Source organism: Gymnogyps californianus, unplaced genomic scaffold, assembly GCF_018139145.2.
Source record: "Gymnogyps californianus isolate 813 unplaced genomic scaffold, ASM1813914v2 HiC_scaffold_81, whole genome shotgun sequence".
In the NCBI taxonomy this organism is placed as follows: domain Eukaryota; kingdom Metazoa; phylum Chordata; class Aves; order Accipitriformes; family Cathartidae; genus Gymnogyps; species Gymnogyps californianus.
In genome coordinates this window covers 203947-219925 of record NW_026114474.1, presented here as the reverse complement: position 1 = coordinate 219925, position 15979 = coordinate 203947, and the positions used below count along the sequence as shown (strand labels likewise).

Genomic DNA, 15979 nt, shown 5'->3' with positions numbered 1-15979 from the left:
CAAAGGAGCCTGGTTTTGAGCCCCACCACGCAGGACTTAGTCTCCGCGGGAAGGGGCCCAGCTCAGCCGTGCCCGGTTCTGACCCCCAAACCCCGTCGCTTGCCCTCCCTCGTCCTGAAGGGAGCCAGGCTTTTGCCCCCCTCGACCCTGTGTCCAAGCCTGGAAAACGCAGGACTTAGTCTCCGTTTCGAGCCCCAGGAGCCCGGTTTCAGGTCCTGAAGGCACCCGACTCCATCGCTGTTTCTGAGCCCCCAAAACCCAGGACTGGGTCTCCGTTTTCCAGCCCCCGAACTCGCCCGGTCAGCTTTTTTCCCGGCCCACAAAGGCCGGACTTGGGCTCTGCTGCCAAGCCCCGAAGACTTCTTAGTCTCCGGTTTTGAGCCCCTGCAGGAGCGTTCAAGTCCCCACAACGCAGGGCTGACTGAGCCTCCCTTTTTCAGCCCGGAAAACACGGACTTTGGGGGGTTTAGCCTGCGTGCCCGGGTCTGAGCACGCGACTCGGTCCCCGAGCCCCCGACCCAGGCAGGTGAGCCTGCCTTTGAGCTGCGAAACCCCTCGGCTCCGGCTCCGCGCCCCCAAACCCCAGGAGCTCCTTTCCCTCCGGAGCCCCCGAGCTGCTGCTCCGCCTCACCAGCCCAGGCCCTGCTGCGGGAAAACCCCACGCCTGGGCCCGGCTCCGAGCCCCCACACCACCCCCTCTGCCCGGGCTGAGCCCCAGGACAGGCCCGGAGCCGGGGGTCACCTCTCCCGACACCCACCGCTGCCCCCGGGCTGCTCGCCCCAAAACCGGCCCGAGGTTCGCAGCCCCCCGAGCACCCGGCCGAGCCCCACACCCCCCCAGCCCCGCGTGTGAGGTCGGGACGGGCCCGGCAGCCCCGGCGGTGTCGGGCGGTGCTTGCGAACTGACCGGGGGGGGGGCCCGTGTGGCCGCGGGCGGCTCGGGCGAGGACGGCGGGGCGCCGGGCTCCGGCCCTCCGGGCTTTATTCCCCGGCGCCGCGGCCCCGGCCCCGGGCCGAGCCCCCCGCGCCTCACCTGGGCCCGCCGGGGGAGCCCGGCCCGGCCGCTGCCGCCCCGGGGCCGCGCCACCGGCAACGGGGAACGAGGAAAGGGGGAGACGGCGGCCGCCGGGCCTCAAATCTGCTCGGCCCCGCCCCGCGCCGGCGCCCTGCGGGCCCGCCCACTCCCCTCGCCCCGCCCCGCCCACCTGTGCCGGCTCCGCCCCGTGCCGACGCCCTGCGGACCCGCCCACTCCCCTCGCCCCGCCCCGCCCACCTGTGCCGGCCCCGCCCCGCGCACGCGCCCTGCGACTACACCCACTCCCCTCGCCCCGCCCACCTGTGCCGGCCCCGCCCCGCGACGGCACCCTGCGAACACGCCCACTCCCCTCGCCCCGCCCCACTCACCTGTGCCGGCCCCGCCCCGCGACGGCGCCCTGCGGACCCGCCCACTCCCCTCGCCCCGCCCCACCACCTGTGCCGGCCCCGCCCCGCGACGGCGCCCTGCGGACCCGCCCACTCCCCTCGCCCCGCCCCACCCACCTGTGCCGGCCCCGCCCCGCGCACGCGCCCTGCGAAAACGCCCACTCCCCTCGCCCCGCCCACCCGTGCCGGCCCCGCCCCGCGCACGCGCCCTGCGAAAACGCCCACTCCCCTCGCCCCGCCCCACTCCGCCCCGCCCACCCGCGCCGGCCCCGCCCCGCGCACGCGCCCTGCGGACCCGCCCACTCCCCTCGCCCCGCCCCGCCACCCCGTGCCGGCCCCGCCCCGCGCACGCGCCCTGCGAAAACGCCCACTCTCCCTCGCCCCGCCCACCCGTGCCGGCCCCGCCCCGCGCACGCGCCCTGCGAACACGCCCACTCCCCTCGCCCCGCCCCGCCCACCCGTGCCGGCTCCGCCCCGCGACGGCGCCCTGCGGCCACGCCCACTCCCCTCGCCCCGCCCCACTCCGCCCCGCCCACCCGCGACGGCCCCGCCCCGCGACGGCGCCCTGCGGGCCCGCCCACTCCCCTCGCCCCGCCCTCCCACCCGGGCCGGCTCCGCCCCGCGCACGCGCCCTGGCTCCGCCCCGCCTTCTCGCCTCGCCCCGCCTCCCGCCCACGCCGGCCTTCCCGCCCACGCCCCGAATCAGGGCACGCCCCCGCGGCCGCACCCGCAGTCACGTGCCTCGGCGGCGGCAGGTGCGCGGCGGCCCCCGAGGCTTCAAAACCCCTCGCGGCCGCCAGGGGGCGCCGCCGTCGCGGGAACGGCGGCGGCGGGAGCGGGGTCCCGGTCCCGGTCCCGGGGCTGTGGCTGGCGGGGCCCCTGCCGCGCCCGGGGCCGCTTCCCCGCCACGCCCGGGTCCCGCCCGCGCCGGGGCCGAGCTGCTCCGGGGGCCGAGCCGACCCCGGCGCCTCCGGGCGTGCTCCGAGCCGGGGCCGCGCCCAGGGTGCCGCTCTGCCGGGCCCCGGCTGCAGCCGCGCCGGGCCCCGCTGTCCCGTCTCCCCGGGCTCCTCCGGGGCCGCCCCGGGCGCGGTTCTCACGCGGTCTCGGCAATGGGCGGCCGCAGCCGGCAGGCGGGAACCGGGGCGACGCCATCTCCCGGCCGCCCCGGGCGGCCTCGGGGTGCCGGGCCGGGGCCGGGCGAGGGAAACGGGGCAAACCGGGAAAAACGGGGCAGAACCGGGGCCGCTTCCTTCCTTCTCTCTCCGCCCGCAGGCTCCGGGGCGGGAGCGGGGGCACCGGCCGCTGCCCGGTAGGCGCTGCCTGAAAGCTCGAGTCCCCGCAGGCAGCGGGTGCTGCCCCGTCCCCTCCCGGGACCGGACCCCCGGCTCTCGGTGGGGGGCTCCGGCCGGGACCCACGGGGGACCCTGGGCAGGCACCGGCCGGCTGCGGCCCCCCGGGTTTCCCAGCGGCGGGAGCTGCCCTGCCTGCCTGCCCTGCCTGCGCTGGGTTGGTTTCCCCCTGCCCCGCTGCGGGATCCCCCGTGGGTGCCCGGCTGGGGCCCGGTGACTTTCCCGGCGGGTTTTGGCTCCGACTCTCGGGGGTCCCCTCTCGGGGGTCCCGTGGCTGCAGCTCGGCCCGTGGGGCCGGGGGTCCCCGGCAGCTCCCGATTTCCACCACGGGATCAGCCCCGGCTCGAACCCTGAGCCGGCGACCGGCCGCGGGGGCTCCGCACGCCCCGTCTCCCAGCCGGGACCCGGGGCAGACGGGGACCCGGCGGGGCTGGGGGTCTCCCGGGGCGGCCGTGACCCCTCCTGCCGCCGGGCTCCCTCCTCCCGGCACAGGCGCCGGCTGGTTTTTTCTCCCCAGCTCTTGCCCGGAGCGGCTGCCGGCAGGACAGACCCCTCCGGCCTGGCGCTGGCTCTGCCGGAGCCGGGGAGAGCTCGGACCGGTGAGGGTGGCAGCTGCTGCTGCTGGGGGGAACTGGTTTCCACTGGGTGCAGCCCTTCGGCCCTGCCCCGCGTCATCCTCGCAGGCGCTGCCACGGCGGGGCCCGGGGGCGGCTGCGGGCCCTGCGCGAAGCCCTGCTTTGACCGAAACCCTTCTTTTTCAGCTCAAAGCGTGCTGTGGTGGGAGCAGAGGCCGCTGCAGGGACCCACGCCGGCTCCTGCAGCCCCGTGGGCGAGACGGTGGAGCCGGCCTGGCCGGGCACGGGCAGCGACGGCCATCCCGGTGCCAGGTGGCTGTGCCGACGCGTGGGGAAGGCTCATCCCGGTGCCCGGGCGAGGAGCACAGCCCCGAGGCGGTGAGCGCCGGGGGACACCGGCGGCGAGGACGTGCCCGGTGAGGTGAGTGCCCCGAGGCGGCGGCGGCGGCCGAGCGGAGCTGCGCGGTGGGAGCGGGGTGCTCGGCTCCCGGGGCCGGCTGTGCCGGCGGGGATCTCCGGTGCTGCGGGAGGGGCCGGGTCCCTGCAGGGTGCCCGGGGATGGAGGGGCAGGCGGGGGTCCTGTCCCCGGCCAGGGGAGCGGGGTGCCGGGGGCTGCCGTGCCCCGGGAGCACCAGGACCGAGCGGGTGCGAGGGAGCCGGGCCTGGCCGCAGCTCAGGGAGCGGTTTTGTGCTCGGGGCACGATGGCTTTGCCCCTCGTCCTGCCGGCGGGGTGGCCGAGGGACGGGGAGAGTGGGTGCCGTCCCCCGGCAGGGCTCCCCGTGGGGAAGGAGAGGTCCCGGCACCGGCAAGGCAGCACCGGTGGGTCGCTGCAGGTGCCGGTGGGAGCTCAGCACGGCAGGGCCGCAGCCTGTGCCCACTGGGCAGGTTGCCCCTGTGGCCCGTGGCTGTTTGTGGGTGCAGGAGGGGCCTGGGGGTCCCGCGGGTCGGTGCCGCACGTTTGGGGGGGCAGGAGCGGGCGCTGTCGGGGTCCGGCCCAGACCCCGCCGGCACTGGTGCGGTGCTGGCCCCAGCCCCGGGGGTTGCTGGTTGTTGCTCTGTGCCACCGCTGCTGCTGCTGCTGCTGTGTGGGGCTGAACCCCCCCGGTTCAGCCAGACCCTGGCTCTCGCCCGCTCTCCCGGGAGAAAGGGGACGTCGCTGGGCTCCCGTCCCCGTCTCTCCCTCCCCTCCCGTCGCGGGTGCACGGCACCGGGGAGCCGCTGCCCAAAGCGCCGGGCAGAGCCGCCCGTGCCCGGGAGGCAGCCGGGTTTGCAGGGGCGGCAGCAGCTCGGGGGCTCTGTGGGCACAGTCTGACTGTCCCACGTCTCTCCCTGTGCAGGGACGGACGGACGGATGGACGGAGGACCCCAGCCACGCCGGGAGCTGCGGAGCCCCCAGGAAGAAGCCGGGCTGCCTGCGCCCAGGCCGACGCTGCCGCCTGCCCCGCTCCTGGCTGGGGACAGCCCTGCCTCGCCCGGCCGGTGACGCCGCGGCTCCAGCTCAGTTGTTTGGGCCCCCGTTTGTTTTGGGTCCCGTTCCAATTGCCGGTGCCGTCGGTTTGGTCGTGCGGGCTCCTGTCTGTTGCTGCTCCAGCTCGTGGACGGCTCCAGTTCCGTTTGCAGGCCCAGCTCAGCTTTGGTTCCTGTTCCAGCTCGTGGACGGCTCCGGCTCATTTCCATGCCCGCTTGCGGATGGTTCCAGCTCGAGTTTGGCTGCAGCTCCCGCTCCTCGCCACTTCCAGTTGGTCTGCGGCTCCAGCTCGTGCTTGTTAAAACGATCTTGGCTTTTGGCAAGGTCGTAAATCAATCACTGTCATTCACTTGCATATGAATATTAAATGTCATAACCGCACACACGCTGCCTCATTAGTCTGTGTTTATTGCTCCATCCCCGTCCCGCCGGTTGTACACACCTCGAAGGAAGAGTGGGCGAAAAGCGCCTTTCCCCCCAGAGACTATCTCAGACGTTGAATTCGGCCTGGTGCATGCCAGCCTCCCCGGCTGCGGGGACCAACGCGACCGGACCCCCACCTCCGGCGGGGGCCACGCACCCTGCCCACCCCCCTCCCACCCCCCCAAGGCCCTCCTGCCCCCCAACACCCTCCCAACGCCCTCCCACCCTCCCGCTGCCCCCGCCACCCCGGCCCCGGGGTCTGACCCCAGCCAGAGCCGGCGGGCTCCCTCCCCAGCCCAAACCCGCAGGGCTCGGGCTCTGCTCCAGCCCCGAAGCCCCGGCACCGGCTCTCCAGGCCCCGAGCCCCCGGCCGAGCCCCACACCCCCCCAGCCCCGCGTGTGAGGTCGGGACGGGCCCGGCGCTGTCGGGCGGTGCTTGCGAACTGGACGGGGGGGGGCGGGCCCCTGTGGCCGCGGGCGGCTCGGGCCAGGACGGGGGGGGCGCCGGGCTCCGGCCCTCCGGGCTTTATTCCCCGGCGCCCCGAGCCCCGCCGGCTCCGACGCGGGAGGAGACACCGGCAGCGCGGCCGCCCGGGCACCGCCGCTGGCCCGCCCGCCTCCGCCCCGACACCCCCCCGCTCGGCCGCGGCCCCTGCCCCGCTTCCCGGCCCCGGGCCGAGCCCCCCGCGCCTCACCTGGGCCCGCCGGGGGAGCCCGGCCCGGCCCGGCCGCTGCCGCCCCGGGGCCGCGCCACCGGCACCGGCGAACGAGGAAAGGGGGAGACGGCGGCCGCCGGGGCTCAAATCTGCTCGGCCCCGCCCCGCGCAGCCGCCCTGCGGACCCGCCCACTCCCCTCGCCCCGCCCCGCCCACCTGTGCCCGTCCCGCCTCGCGCACGCGCCCTGCGGACCCGCCCACTCGGACCCGCCCCGCGCACCTGGGCCCCGCCCCGCGCATGCGCCCTCGGGCCCCGCGCACCTGGGCCGGCCCCGCCCCGCGCCCGCGCTCTGGGCTCCGCCCCGCCTTCTCGCCGCGCCCCGCCTCCCGCCCGCGCCTCCTCTTCCGCCGCCAGAACCGCGCCGCCACCGACCGGGGCGGACGTCGGTACCGGTGCGCCGGGCGGGACCCGTGGCTCGGGACGCGGGGAGGGAGCCCCGGCCCGGGGGCTTCCGGGGCTGCGCGGAGCCCGGGGCCGGTGAGGCCGGGCCGGGCTTGGGGCTGTGGACGGGGCCAGCGCCGGGTCTCGCGGGCGCGCGGAGCCGGCGGGGGGGTCCTGGTCGCCGTCCGCCTCTCCCTGGCGGGCGGGCTGCGGGTCCCGGGGCTCCGTCCCGCCCCGCGGAGCCGGAGGACCGCGGCAGCACCGGAGCCGGGCCCGGGCCCGGGCCCGGCCTCGCCGTCCGCGGCGCGGCGCCTTGGGCAGGAGCAGCCGCGCTCCGGGTTCCGGGCCCGAGCGGGGCCCGGGGCCCCAAGTCCCGCGTTCCCTCCCCACGCTGCCCGCTCCTGCCCGGGGCTCCGGCCGCGCTCCCCGCCGGGGCTCTGCCGGTGCCGCGGTCGGTGTCACGGAACGGGCGCCGGCGGCTCCGCGCGGACACCGAATAAAGGCTGGAAACCGCCGGCGGCGCTGGGGCTGCCCGGGCCGCCCGGCACGGTCTGCCCGGCTCCCGCAGTGCCCGCACCGGGGTCCCCGGCCCGTGAGCGCCGACCGGGGAACGGCCCGCGGAGGGCAAGGGGCGCCTCGGCTCCCGGAGCCCCTTGTGCTCCTGGGAGCTCCCCGGGGGGAGCCCTGCCCGCCCCGGGAACGGCCGGGGGGGCTCCAGGGCCGAGCCCGAACCCGCGGGGCTGGGGCTCTGCTGCCGGGCCCTGCAGCAGCGGCGGGGGCCGGCCCCCAGCCCCCAAACACGGCACCGGCTCTGCTCCCCAAGCCCGGCGGGGCCAGATGAGCCCCGCTTGGAGCCCCCAGAACCACAGCGCTGAGTCTCTGCTGCGGAGCCCAGCCCGGCAGGACTTAGGCTCGCCCTAAACCTGCCCCAGTGAGCCTGGCTCCCAGCCCCAGCAACGGGGGACTTGGGCTCTGTTCTCCAAGCACTAAAACACACGACTACTTAGGCTCTGTGTCCCAGCCCCAAAACGCAGGACTTGCTCAGTCCCTCTCTTCAAGACCGCGAACTGCCCCCATGAGCCGGGTCTCACCCTCCCCAAGCGCAGGACTGACTGAGTCTCCCTTTCAGAAGCCCAGGATTGCCTGAGCGACCCTGGTTGGAAGCCCCACGAACACAAGACTCCGCTTTCAAGCCCCCACATTGGCCAAAGGAGCCTGGTTTTGAGCCCCACCACGCAGGACTTAGTCTCCGCGGGAAGGGGCCCAGCTCAGCCGTGCCCGGTTCTGCCCCCAAACCCCGTCGCTTGCCCTCCCTCGTCCTGAAGGGAGCCAGGCTTTTGCCCCCCTCGACCCGTGTCCAAGCCTGGAAAACGCAGGACTTAGTCTCCGTTTCGAGCCCCAGGAGCCCGGTTTCAGGTCCTGAAGGCACCCGACTCCATCGCTGTTTCTGAGCCCCCAAAACCCAGGACTGGGTCTCCGTTTTCCAGCCCCCGAACTCGCCGGCCAGCTTTTTTCCCGGGCCCACAAAGGCCGGACTTGGGCTCTGCTGCCAAGCCCCGAAGACTTCTTAGTCTCCGGTTTTGAGCCCCTGCAGGAGTGTCCAAGTCCCCACAACGCAGGGCTGACCGAGCCTCCCTTTTTCAGCCCGGAAAACACGGACTTTGGGGGGTTTAGCCTGCGTGCCCGGGTCTGAGCACGCGACTCGGTCCCCGAGCCCCCGACCCAGGCAGGTGAGCCTGCCTTGAGCTGCGAAACCCCTCGGCTCCGGCTCCGCGCCCCCAAACCCCAGGAGCTCCTTTCCCTCCGGAGCCCCCCGAGCTGCTGCTCCGCCTCACCAGCCCAGGCCCTGCTGCGGGAAAACCCCACGCCTGGGCCCGGCTCCGAGCCCCCACACCACCCCTCTGCCCGGGCTGAGCCCCAGGACAGGCCCGGAGCCGGGGGTCACCTCTCCCGACACCCACCGCTGCCCCCGGGCTGCTCGGCCCCAAAACCGGCCCGAGGTTCGCAGCCCCCGAGCACCCGGCCGAGCCCCCCAGCCCCCCCAGCCCCGCGTGTGAGGTCGGGACGGGCCCGGCAGCCCCGGCGCTGTCGGGCGGTGCTTGCGAACTGACCGGGGGGGGGGGCCCGTGTGGCCGCGGGCGGCTCGGGCGAGGACGGCGGGGCGCCGGGCTCCGGCCCTCCGGGCTTTATTCCCCGGCGCCGCGGCCCCGGCCCCGGGCCGAGCCCCCCGCGCCTCACCTGGGCCCGCCGGGGGAGCCCGGCCCGGCCGCTGCCGCCCCGGGGCCGCGCCACCGGCACCGGGGAACGAGGAAAAGGGGGAGACGGCGGCCGCCGGGGCTCAAATCTGCTCGGCCCCGCCCCGCGCCGGCGCCCTGCGGGCCCGCCCACTCCCCTCGCCCCGCCCCGCCCACCTGTGCCGGCTCCGCCCATGCCGGCGCCCTGCGGACCCGCCCACTCCCCTCGCCCCGCCCCGCCCACCTGTGCCGGCCCCGCCCGCGCACGCGCCCTGCGACTACACCCACTCCCCTCGCCCCGCCCACCTGTGCCGGCCCCGCCCCGCGACGGCACCCTGCGAACACGCCCACTCCCCTCGCCCCGCCCCACTCACCTGTGCCGGCCCCGCCCCGCGACGGCGCCCTGCGGACCCGCCCACTCCCCTCGCCCCGCCCCACCCACCTGTGCCGGCCCCGCCCCGCGACGGCGCCCTGCGGACCCGCCCACTCCCCTCGCCCCGCCCCACCCACCTGTGCCGGCCCCGCCCCGCGCACGCGCCCTGCGAAAACGCCCACTCCCTCGCCCCGCCCACCCGTGCCGGCCCCGCCCCGCGCACGCGCCCTGCGAAAACGCCCACTCCCCTCGCCCCGCCCCACTCCGCCCCGCCCACCCGCGCCGGCCCCGCCCCGCGCACGCACCCTGCGGACCCGCCCACTCCCCTCGCCCCGCCCGCCACCCCGTGCCGGCCCCGCCCCGCGCACGCGCCCTGCGGCCCGCCCACTCTCCCTCGCCCCGCCACCCGTGCCGGCCCCGCCCCGCGCACGCGCCCTGCGAACACGCCCACTCCCCCCTCGCCCGCCCCACTCCGCCCGCCCACCCGCGACGGCCCCGCCCCGCGACGGCGCCCTGCGGCCCGCCCACTCCCCTCGCCCCGCCCCGCCCACCCGCGACGGCCCCGCCCCGCGACGGCGCCCTGCGGCCCCGCCCACTCCCCTCGCCCCGCCCTCCCACCCGGGCCGGCTCCGCCCGCGCACGCGCCCTGGGCTCCGCCCCGCCTTCTCGCCTCGCCCCGCCTCCCGCCCACGCCGGCCTTCCCGCCCACGCCCCGAATCACGGCACGCCCCCGCGGCCGCACCCGCAGTCACGTGCCTCGGCGGCGGCAGGTGCGCGGCGGCCCCCGAGGCTTCAAAACCCCTCGCGGCCGCCAGGGGGCGCCGCCGTCGCGGGAACGGCGGCGGCGGGAGCGGGGTCCCGGTCCCGGTCCCGGGGCTGTGGCTGGCGGGGCCCCTGCCGCGCCCGGGGCCGCTTCCCCGCCACGCCCGGGTCCCGCCCGCGCCGGGGCCGAGCTGCTCCGGGGGCCGAGCCGACCCCGGCGCCTCCGGGCGTGCTCCGAGCCGGGGCCGCGCCCAGGGTGCCGCTCTGCCGGGCCCCGGCTGCAGCCGCGCCGGGCCCCGCTGTCCCGTCTCCCCGGGGCTCCTCCGGGGCCGCCCCGGGCGCGGTTCTCACGCGGTCTCGGCAATGGGCGGCCGCAGCCGGCAGGCGGGAACCGGGGGCGACGCCATCTCCCGGCCGCCCCGGGCGGCCTCGGGGTGCCGGGCCGGGGCCGGGCGAGGGAAACGGGGCAAACCGGGAAAAACGGGGCAGAACCGGGGCCGCTTCCTTCCTTCTCTCTCCGCCCGCAGGCTCCGGGGCGGGAGCGGGGGCACCGGCTGCTGCCCGGTAGGCGCTGCCTGAAGCTCGAGTCCCCGCAGGCAGCGGGTGCTGCCCCCGTCCCCTCCCGGGCCGGACCCCCGGCTCTCGGTGGGGGCTCCGGCCGGGACCCACGGGGGACCCTGGGCAGGCACCGGCCGGCTGCGGCCCCCGGGTTTCCCAGCGGCGGGAGCTGCCCTGCCTGCCCTGCCTGCGCTGGGTTGGTTTCCCCCTGCCCCGCTGCGGGATCCCCCGTGGGTGCCCGGCTGGGGCCCGGTGACTTTCCCGGCGGGTTTTGGCTCCGACTCTCGGGGGTCCCCTCTCGGGGGTCCCGTGGCTGCAGCTTGGCCCGTGGGGCCGGGGGTCCCCGGCAGCTCCCGATTTCCACCACGGGATCAGCCCCGGCTCGAACCCTGAGCCGGCGACCGGCCGCGGGGGCTCCGCACGCCCCGTCTCCCAGCCGGGACCCGGGGCAGACGGGGACCCGGCGGGGCTGGGGGTCTCCCGGGGCGGCCGGTGACCCCTCCTGCCGCCGGGCTCCCTCCTCCCGGCACAGGCGCCGGCTGGTTTTTTCTCCCCAGCTCTTGCCCGGAGCGGCTGCCGGCAGGACAGACCCCTCCGGCCTGGCGCCGGCTCTGCCGGAGCCGGGGAGAGCTCGGACCGGTGAGGGTGGCAGCTGCTGCTGCTGGGGGGAACTGGTTTCCACTGGGGTGCAGCCCTTCGGCCCTGCCCCGCGTCATCCTCGCAGGCGCTGCCACGGCGGGGCCCGGGGGCGGCTGCGGGCCCTGCGCGAAGCCCTGCTTTGACCGAAACCCTTCTTTTTCAGCTCAAAGCGTGCTGTGGCGGGAGCAGAGGCCGCTGCAGGGACCCACGCCGGCTCCTGCAGCCCCGTGGGCGAGACGGCGGAGCCGGCCTGGCCGGGCACGGGCAGCGACGGCCATCCCGGTGCCAGGTGGCTGTGCCGACGCGTGGGGAAGGCTCATCCCGGTGCCCGGGCGAGGAGCACAGCCCCGAGGCGGTGAGCGCCGGGGGACACCGGCGGCGAGGACGTGCCCGGTGAGGTGAGTGCCCCGAGGCGGCGGCGGCGGCCGAGCGGAGCTGCGCGGTGGGAGCGGGGTGCTCGGCTCCCGGGGCCGGCTGTGCCGGCGGGGATCTCCGGTGCTGCGGGAGGGGCCGGGTCCCTGCAGGGTCCCCGGGGATGGAGGGGCAGGCGGGGGTCCTGTCCCCGGCCAGGGGAGCGGGGTGCCGGGGGCTGCCGTGCCCCGGGAGCACCAGGACCGAGCGGGTGCGAGGGAGCCGGGCCTGGCCGCAGCTCAGGGAGCGGTTTTGTGCTCGGGGCACGATGGCTTTGCCCCTCGTCCTGCCGGCGGGGTGGCCGAGGGACGGGGAGAGTGGGTGCCGTCCCCCGGCAGGGCTCCCCGTGGGGAAGGAGAGGTCCCGGCACCGGCAAGGCAGCACCGGTGGGTCGCTGCAGGTGCCGGTGGGAGCTCAGCACGGCAGGGCCGCAGCCTGTGCCCACTGGGCAGGTTGCCCCTGTGGCCCGTGGCTGTTTGTGGGTGCAGGAGGGGGCCTGGGGGTCCCGCGGGTCGGCGCCGCACGTTTGGGGGGGCAGGAGCGGGCGCTGTCGGGGTCCGGCCCAGACCCCGCCGGCACTGGTGCGGTGCCGGCCCCAGCCCCGGGGGTTGCTGGTTGTTGCTCTGTGCCACCGCTGCTGCTGCTGCTGCTGCTGCTGTGTGGGGCTGAACCCCCCCCGGTTCAGCCAGACCCTGGCTCTCGCCCGCTCTCCCGGGGAGAAAGGGGACGTCGCTGGGCTCCCGTCCCCGTCTCTCCCTCCCCTCCCGTCGCGGGTGCACGGCACCGGGGAGCCGCTGCCCAAAGCGCCGGGCAGAGCCGCCCGTGCCGGGAGGCAGCCGGGTTTGCAGGGGCGGCAGCAGCTCGGGGGCTCTGTGGGCACAGTCTGACTGTCCCACGTCTCTCCCTGTGCAGGGACGGACGGACGGATGGACGGAGGACCCCAGCCACGCCGGGAGCTGCGGAGCCCCCAGGAAGAAGCCGGGCTGCCTGCGCCCAGGCCGACGCTGCCGCCTGCCCCGCTCCTGGCTGGGGACAGCCCTGCCTCGCCCGGCCGGTGACGCCGCGGCTCCAGCTCAGTTGTTTGGGCCCCCGTTTGTTTTGGGTCCCGTTCCAGTTGCCGGTGCCGTCGGTTTGGTCGTGCGGGCTCCTGTCTGTTGCTGCTCCAGCTCGTGGACGGCTCCAGTTCCGTTTGCAGGCCCAGCTCAGCTTTGGTTCCTGTTCCAGCTCGTGGACGGCTCCGGCTCATTTCCATGCCCGCTTGCGGATGGTTCCAGCTCGAGTTTGGCTGCAGCTCCCGCTCCTCGCCACTTCCAGTTGGTCTGCGGCTCCAGCTCGTGCTTGTTAAAACGATCTTGGCTTTTGGCAAGGTCGTAAATCAATCACTGTCTTCACTTGCATATGAATATTAAATGTCATAACCGCACACACGCTGCCTCATTAGTCTGTGTTTATTGCTCCATCCCCGTCCCGCGGTTGTACACACCTCGAAGGAAGAGTGGGCGAAAAGCGCCTTTCCCCCCAGAGACTATCTCAGACGTTGAATTCGGCCTGGTGCATGCCAGCCTCCCGGCTGCGGGACCAACGCGACCGGACCCCCACCTCCGGCGGGGGCCACGCACCCTGCCCACCCCCCTCCCACCCCCCCAAGGCCCTCCTGCCCCCCAACACCCTCCCAACGCCCTCCCACCCTCCCGCTGCCCCCGCCACCCCGGCCCCGGGGTCTGACCCCAGCCAGAGCCGGCGGGCTCCGCTCCCCAGCCCAAACCCGCAGGGCTCGGGCTCTGCTCCAGCCCCGAAGCCCCGGCACCGGCTCTCCAGGCCCCGAGCCCCCGGCCGAGCCCCACACCCCCCCCAGCCCCGCGTGTGAGGTCGGGACGGGCCCGGCAGCCCCGGCGCTGTCGGGCGGTGCTTGCGAACTGGACGGGGGGGGGGGCCCCGTGTGGCCGCGGGCGGCTCGGGCCAGGACGGGGGGCGCCGGGCTCCGGCCCTCCGGGCTTTATTCCCGGCGCCCCGAGCCCGCCGGCTCCGACGCGGGAGGAGACACCGGCAGCGCGGCCGCCCGGGCACCGCCGCTGGCCCGCCGGCCTCCGCCCCGACACCCCCCCGCTCGGCCGCGGCCCTGCCCCGCTTCCCGGCCCCGGGCCGAGCCCCCCGCGCCTCACCTGGGCCCGCCGGGGAGCCCGGCCCGGCCCGGCCGCTGCCGCCCCCGGGGCCGCGCCACCGGCACCGGCGAACGAGGAAAGGGGGGAGACGGCGGCCGCCGGGCTCAAATCTGCTCGGCCCCGCCCCGCGCAGCCGCCCTGCGGACCCGCCCACTCCCCTCGCCCCGCCCCGCCCACCTGTGCCCGTCCCGCCTCGCGCACGCGCCCTGCGGACCCGCCCACTCGGACCCGCCCGCGCACCTGGGCCCCGCCCCGCGCATGCGCCCTCGGGCCCCGCGCACCTGGGCCGGCCCCGCCCCGCGCCCGCGCTCTGGGCTCCGCCCCGCCTTCTCGCCGCGCCCCGCCCCGCGCCCGCGCCTCCTCTTCCGCCGCCAGAACCGCGCCGCCACCCGACCGGGGCGGACGTCGGTACCGGTGCGCCGGGCGGGACCCGTGGCTCGGGACGCGGGGAGGGAGCCCCCGGCCCGGGGGCTGCGCGGAGCCCGGGGCCGGTGAGGCCGGGCCGGGCTTGGGGCTGTGGACGGGGCCAGCGCCGGGTCTCGCGGGCGCGCGGAGCCGGCGGGGGGGTCCTGGTCGCCGTCCGCCTCTCCCTGGCGGGCGGGCTGCGGGTCCCGGGGCTCCGTCCCGCCCCGCGGAGCCGGAGGACCGCGGCAGCACCGGAGCCGGGCCCGGGCCCGGGCCCGGCCTCGCCGTCCGCGGCGCGGCGCCTTGGGCAGGAGCAGCCGCGCTCCGGGTTCCGGGCCCGAGCGGGGCCCGGGCCCCAAGTCCCGCGTTCCCTCCCCACGCTGCCCGCTCCTGCCCGGGCTCCGGCCGCGCTCCCCGCCGGGGCTCTGCCGGTGCCGCGGTCGGTGTCACGGAACGGGCGCCGGCGGCTCCGCGCGGACACCGAATAAAGGCTGGAAACCGCCGGCGGCGCTGGGCTGCCCGGGCACTGTCTGCCCGGGCACGGTCTGCCCGGCTCCCGCAGTGCCCGCACCGGGGTCCCCGGCCCGTGAGCACCGTCGGGGAACGGCCCGCGGAGGCAAGGGGCGCCTCGGCTCCCGGAGCCCCTTGTGCTCCGGGAGCTCCCCGGGGGGGAGCCCTGCCCGCCCCGGGAACGGCCGGGGGGGCTCCAGGGCCGAGCCCGAACCCGCGGGGCTGGGGCTCCGCTGCCGGGCCCTGCAGCAGCGGCGGGGGCCGGCCCCCAGCCCCCAAACACGGCACCGGCTCTGCTCCCCAAGCCCGGCCGGGGCCAGATGAGCCCCGCTGGAGCCCCCAGAACCACAGCGCTGAGTCTCTGCTGCGGAGCCCAGCCCGGCAGGACTTAGGCTCGCCCTAAACCTGCCCCAGTGAGCCTGGCTCCCAGCCCCAGCAACGGGGGACTTGGGCTCTGTTCTCCAAGCACTAAAACACACGACTACTTAGGCTCTGTGTCCCAGCCCCAAAACGCAGGACTTGCTCAGCCCCTCTCTTCAAGACCGCGAACTGCCCCCATGAGCCGGGTCTCACCCTCCCCAAGCGCAGGACTGACTGAGTCTCCCTTTCAGAAGCCAGGATTGCCTGAGCGACCCTGGTTGGAAGCCCCACGAACACAAGACTCCGCTTTCAAGCCCCCACATTGGCCAAAGGAGCCTGGTTTTGAGCCCCGCCACGCAGGACTTAGTCTCCGCGGGAAGGGGCCAGCTCAGCCGTGCCGGTTCTGCCCCCCAAACCCCGTCGCTTGCCCTCCCTCGTCCTGAAGGGAGCCAGGCTTTTGCCCCCCTCGACCCCGTGTCCAAGCCTGGAAACGCAGGACTTAGTCTCCGTTTCGAGCCCCAGGAGCCCGGTTTCAGGTCCTGAAGGCACCCGACTCCATCGCTGTTTCTGAGCCCCCAAAACCCAGGACTGGGTCTCCGTTTTCCAGCCCCCGAACTCGCCCTGGCCAGCTTTTTTCCCGGCCCACAAAGGCGGACTTGGGCTCTGCTGCCAAGCCCCGAAGACTTCTTAGTCTCCGGTTTTGAGCCCCTGCAGGAGCGTCCAAGTCCCCACAACGCAGGGCTGACCGAGCCTCCCTTTTTCAGCCCGGAAAACACGGACTTTGGGGGGTTTAGCCTGCGTGCCCGGGTCTGAGCACGCGACTCGGTCCCCGAGCCCCCGACCCAGGCAGGTGAGCCTGCCTTTGAGCTGCGAAACCCCTCGCTCCGGCTCCGCGCCCCCAAACCCCAGGAGCTCCTTTCCCTCCGGAGCCCCCGAGCTGCTGCTCCGCCTCACCAGCCCAGGCCCTGCTGCGGGAAAACCCCACGCTGGGCCGGCTCCGAGCCCCCACACCACCCCCTCTGCCCGGGCTGAGCCCCAGGACAGGCCCGGAGCCGGGGGTCACCTCTCCCGACACCCACCGCTGCCCCCGGGCTGCTCAGCCGCAAAACCGGCCCGAGGTTCGCAGCCCCCCGAGCACCCGGCCGAGCCCCCCAGCCCCCCCCGCCCCGCGTGTGAGGTCGGGACGGGCCCGGCAGCCCCGGCGCTGTCGGGCGGTGCTTGCGAACTGA

The 15979-nt window shown here is 76.5% G+C and overlaps 1 protein-coding gene across 1 annotated transcript; it reads left to right on the top strand.

Moving 5' to 3' along the window:
* The first annotated feature begins 2531 nt into the window (after window positions 1–2531).
* On the top strand, window positions 2532–12730 carry LOC127029128 (translation initiation factor IF-2-like). The gene is made up of 4 exons (XM_050914772.1): window positions 2532–2552; window positions 3052–3370; window positions 11066–11300; window positions 12226–12730. Exons 1-4 carry the CDS (start codon window positions 2532–2534, stop codon window positions 12656–12658), a joined length of 1008 nt encoding a protein of 335 aa, XP_050770729.1. The 3' UTR covers window positions 12659–12730.
* The last annotated feature ends 3249 nt before the right edge of the window (window positions 12731–15979 follow it).

Bases quoted from the DNA above. Each gene is read 5' to 3' on its own strand.
- LOC127029128 (XM_050914772.1), top strand. From the start codon at position 2,532: ATGGGCGGCCGCAGCCGGCAG. The intron at 3,371-11,065 runs GTGAGGGTGGCA...CTTCTTTTTCAG, and splicing joins GCCGGGGAGAGCTCGGACCG to CTCAAAGCGTGCTGTGGCGG. The intron at 11,301-12,225 runs GTGAGTGCCCCG...CTCCCTGTGCAG, and splicing joins GCGAGGACGTGCCCGGTGAG to GGACGGACGGACGGATGGAC.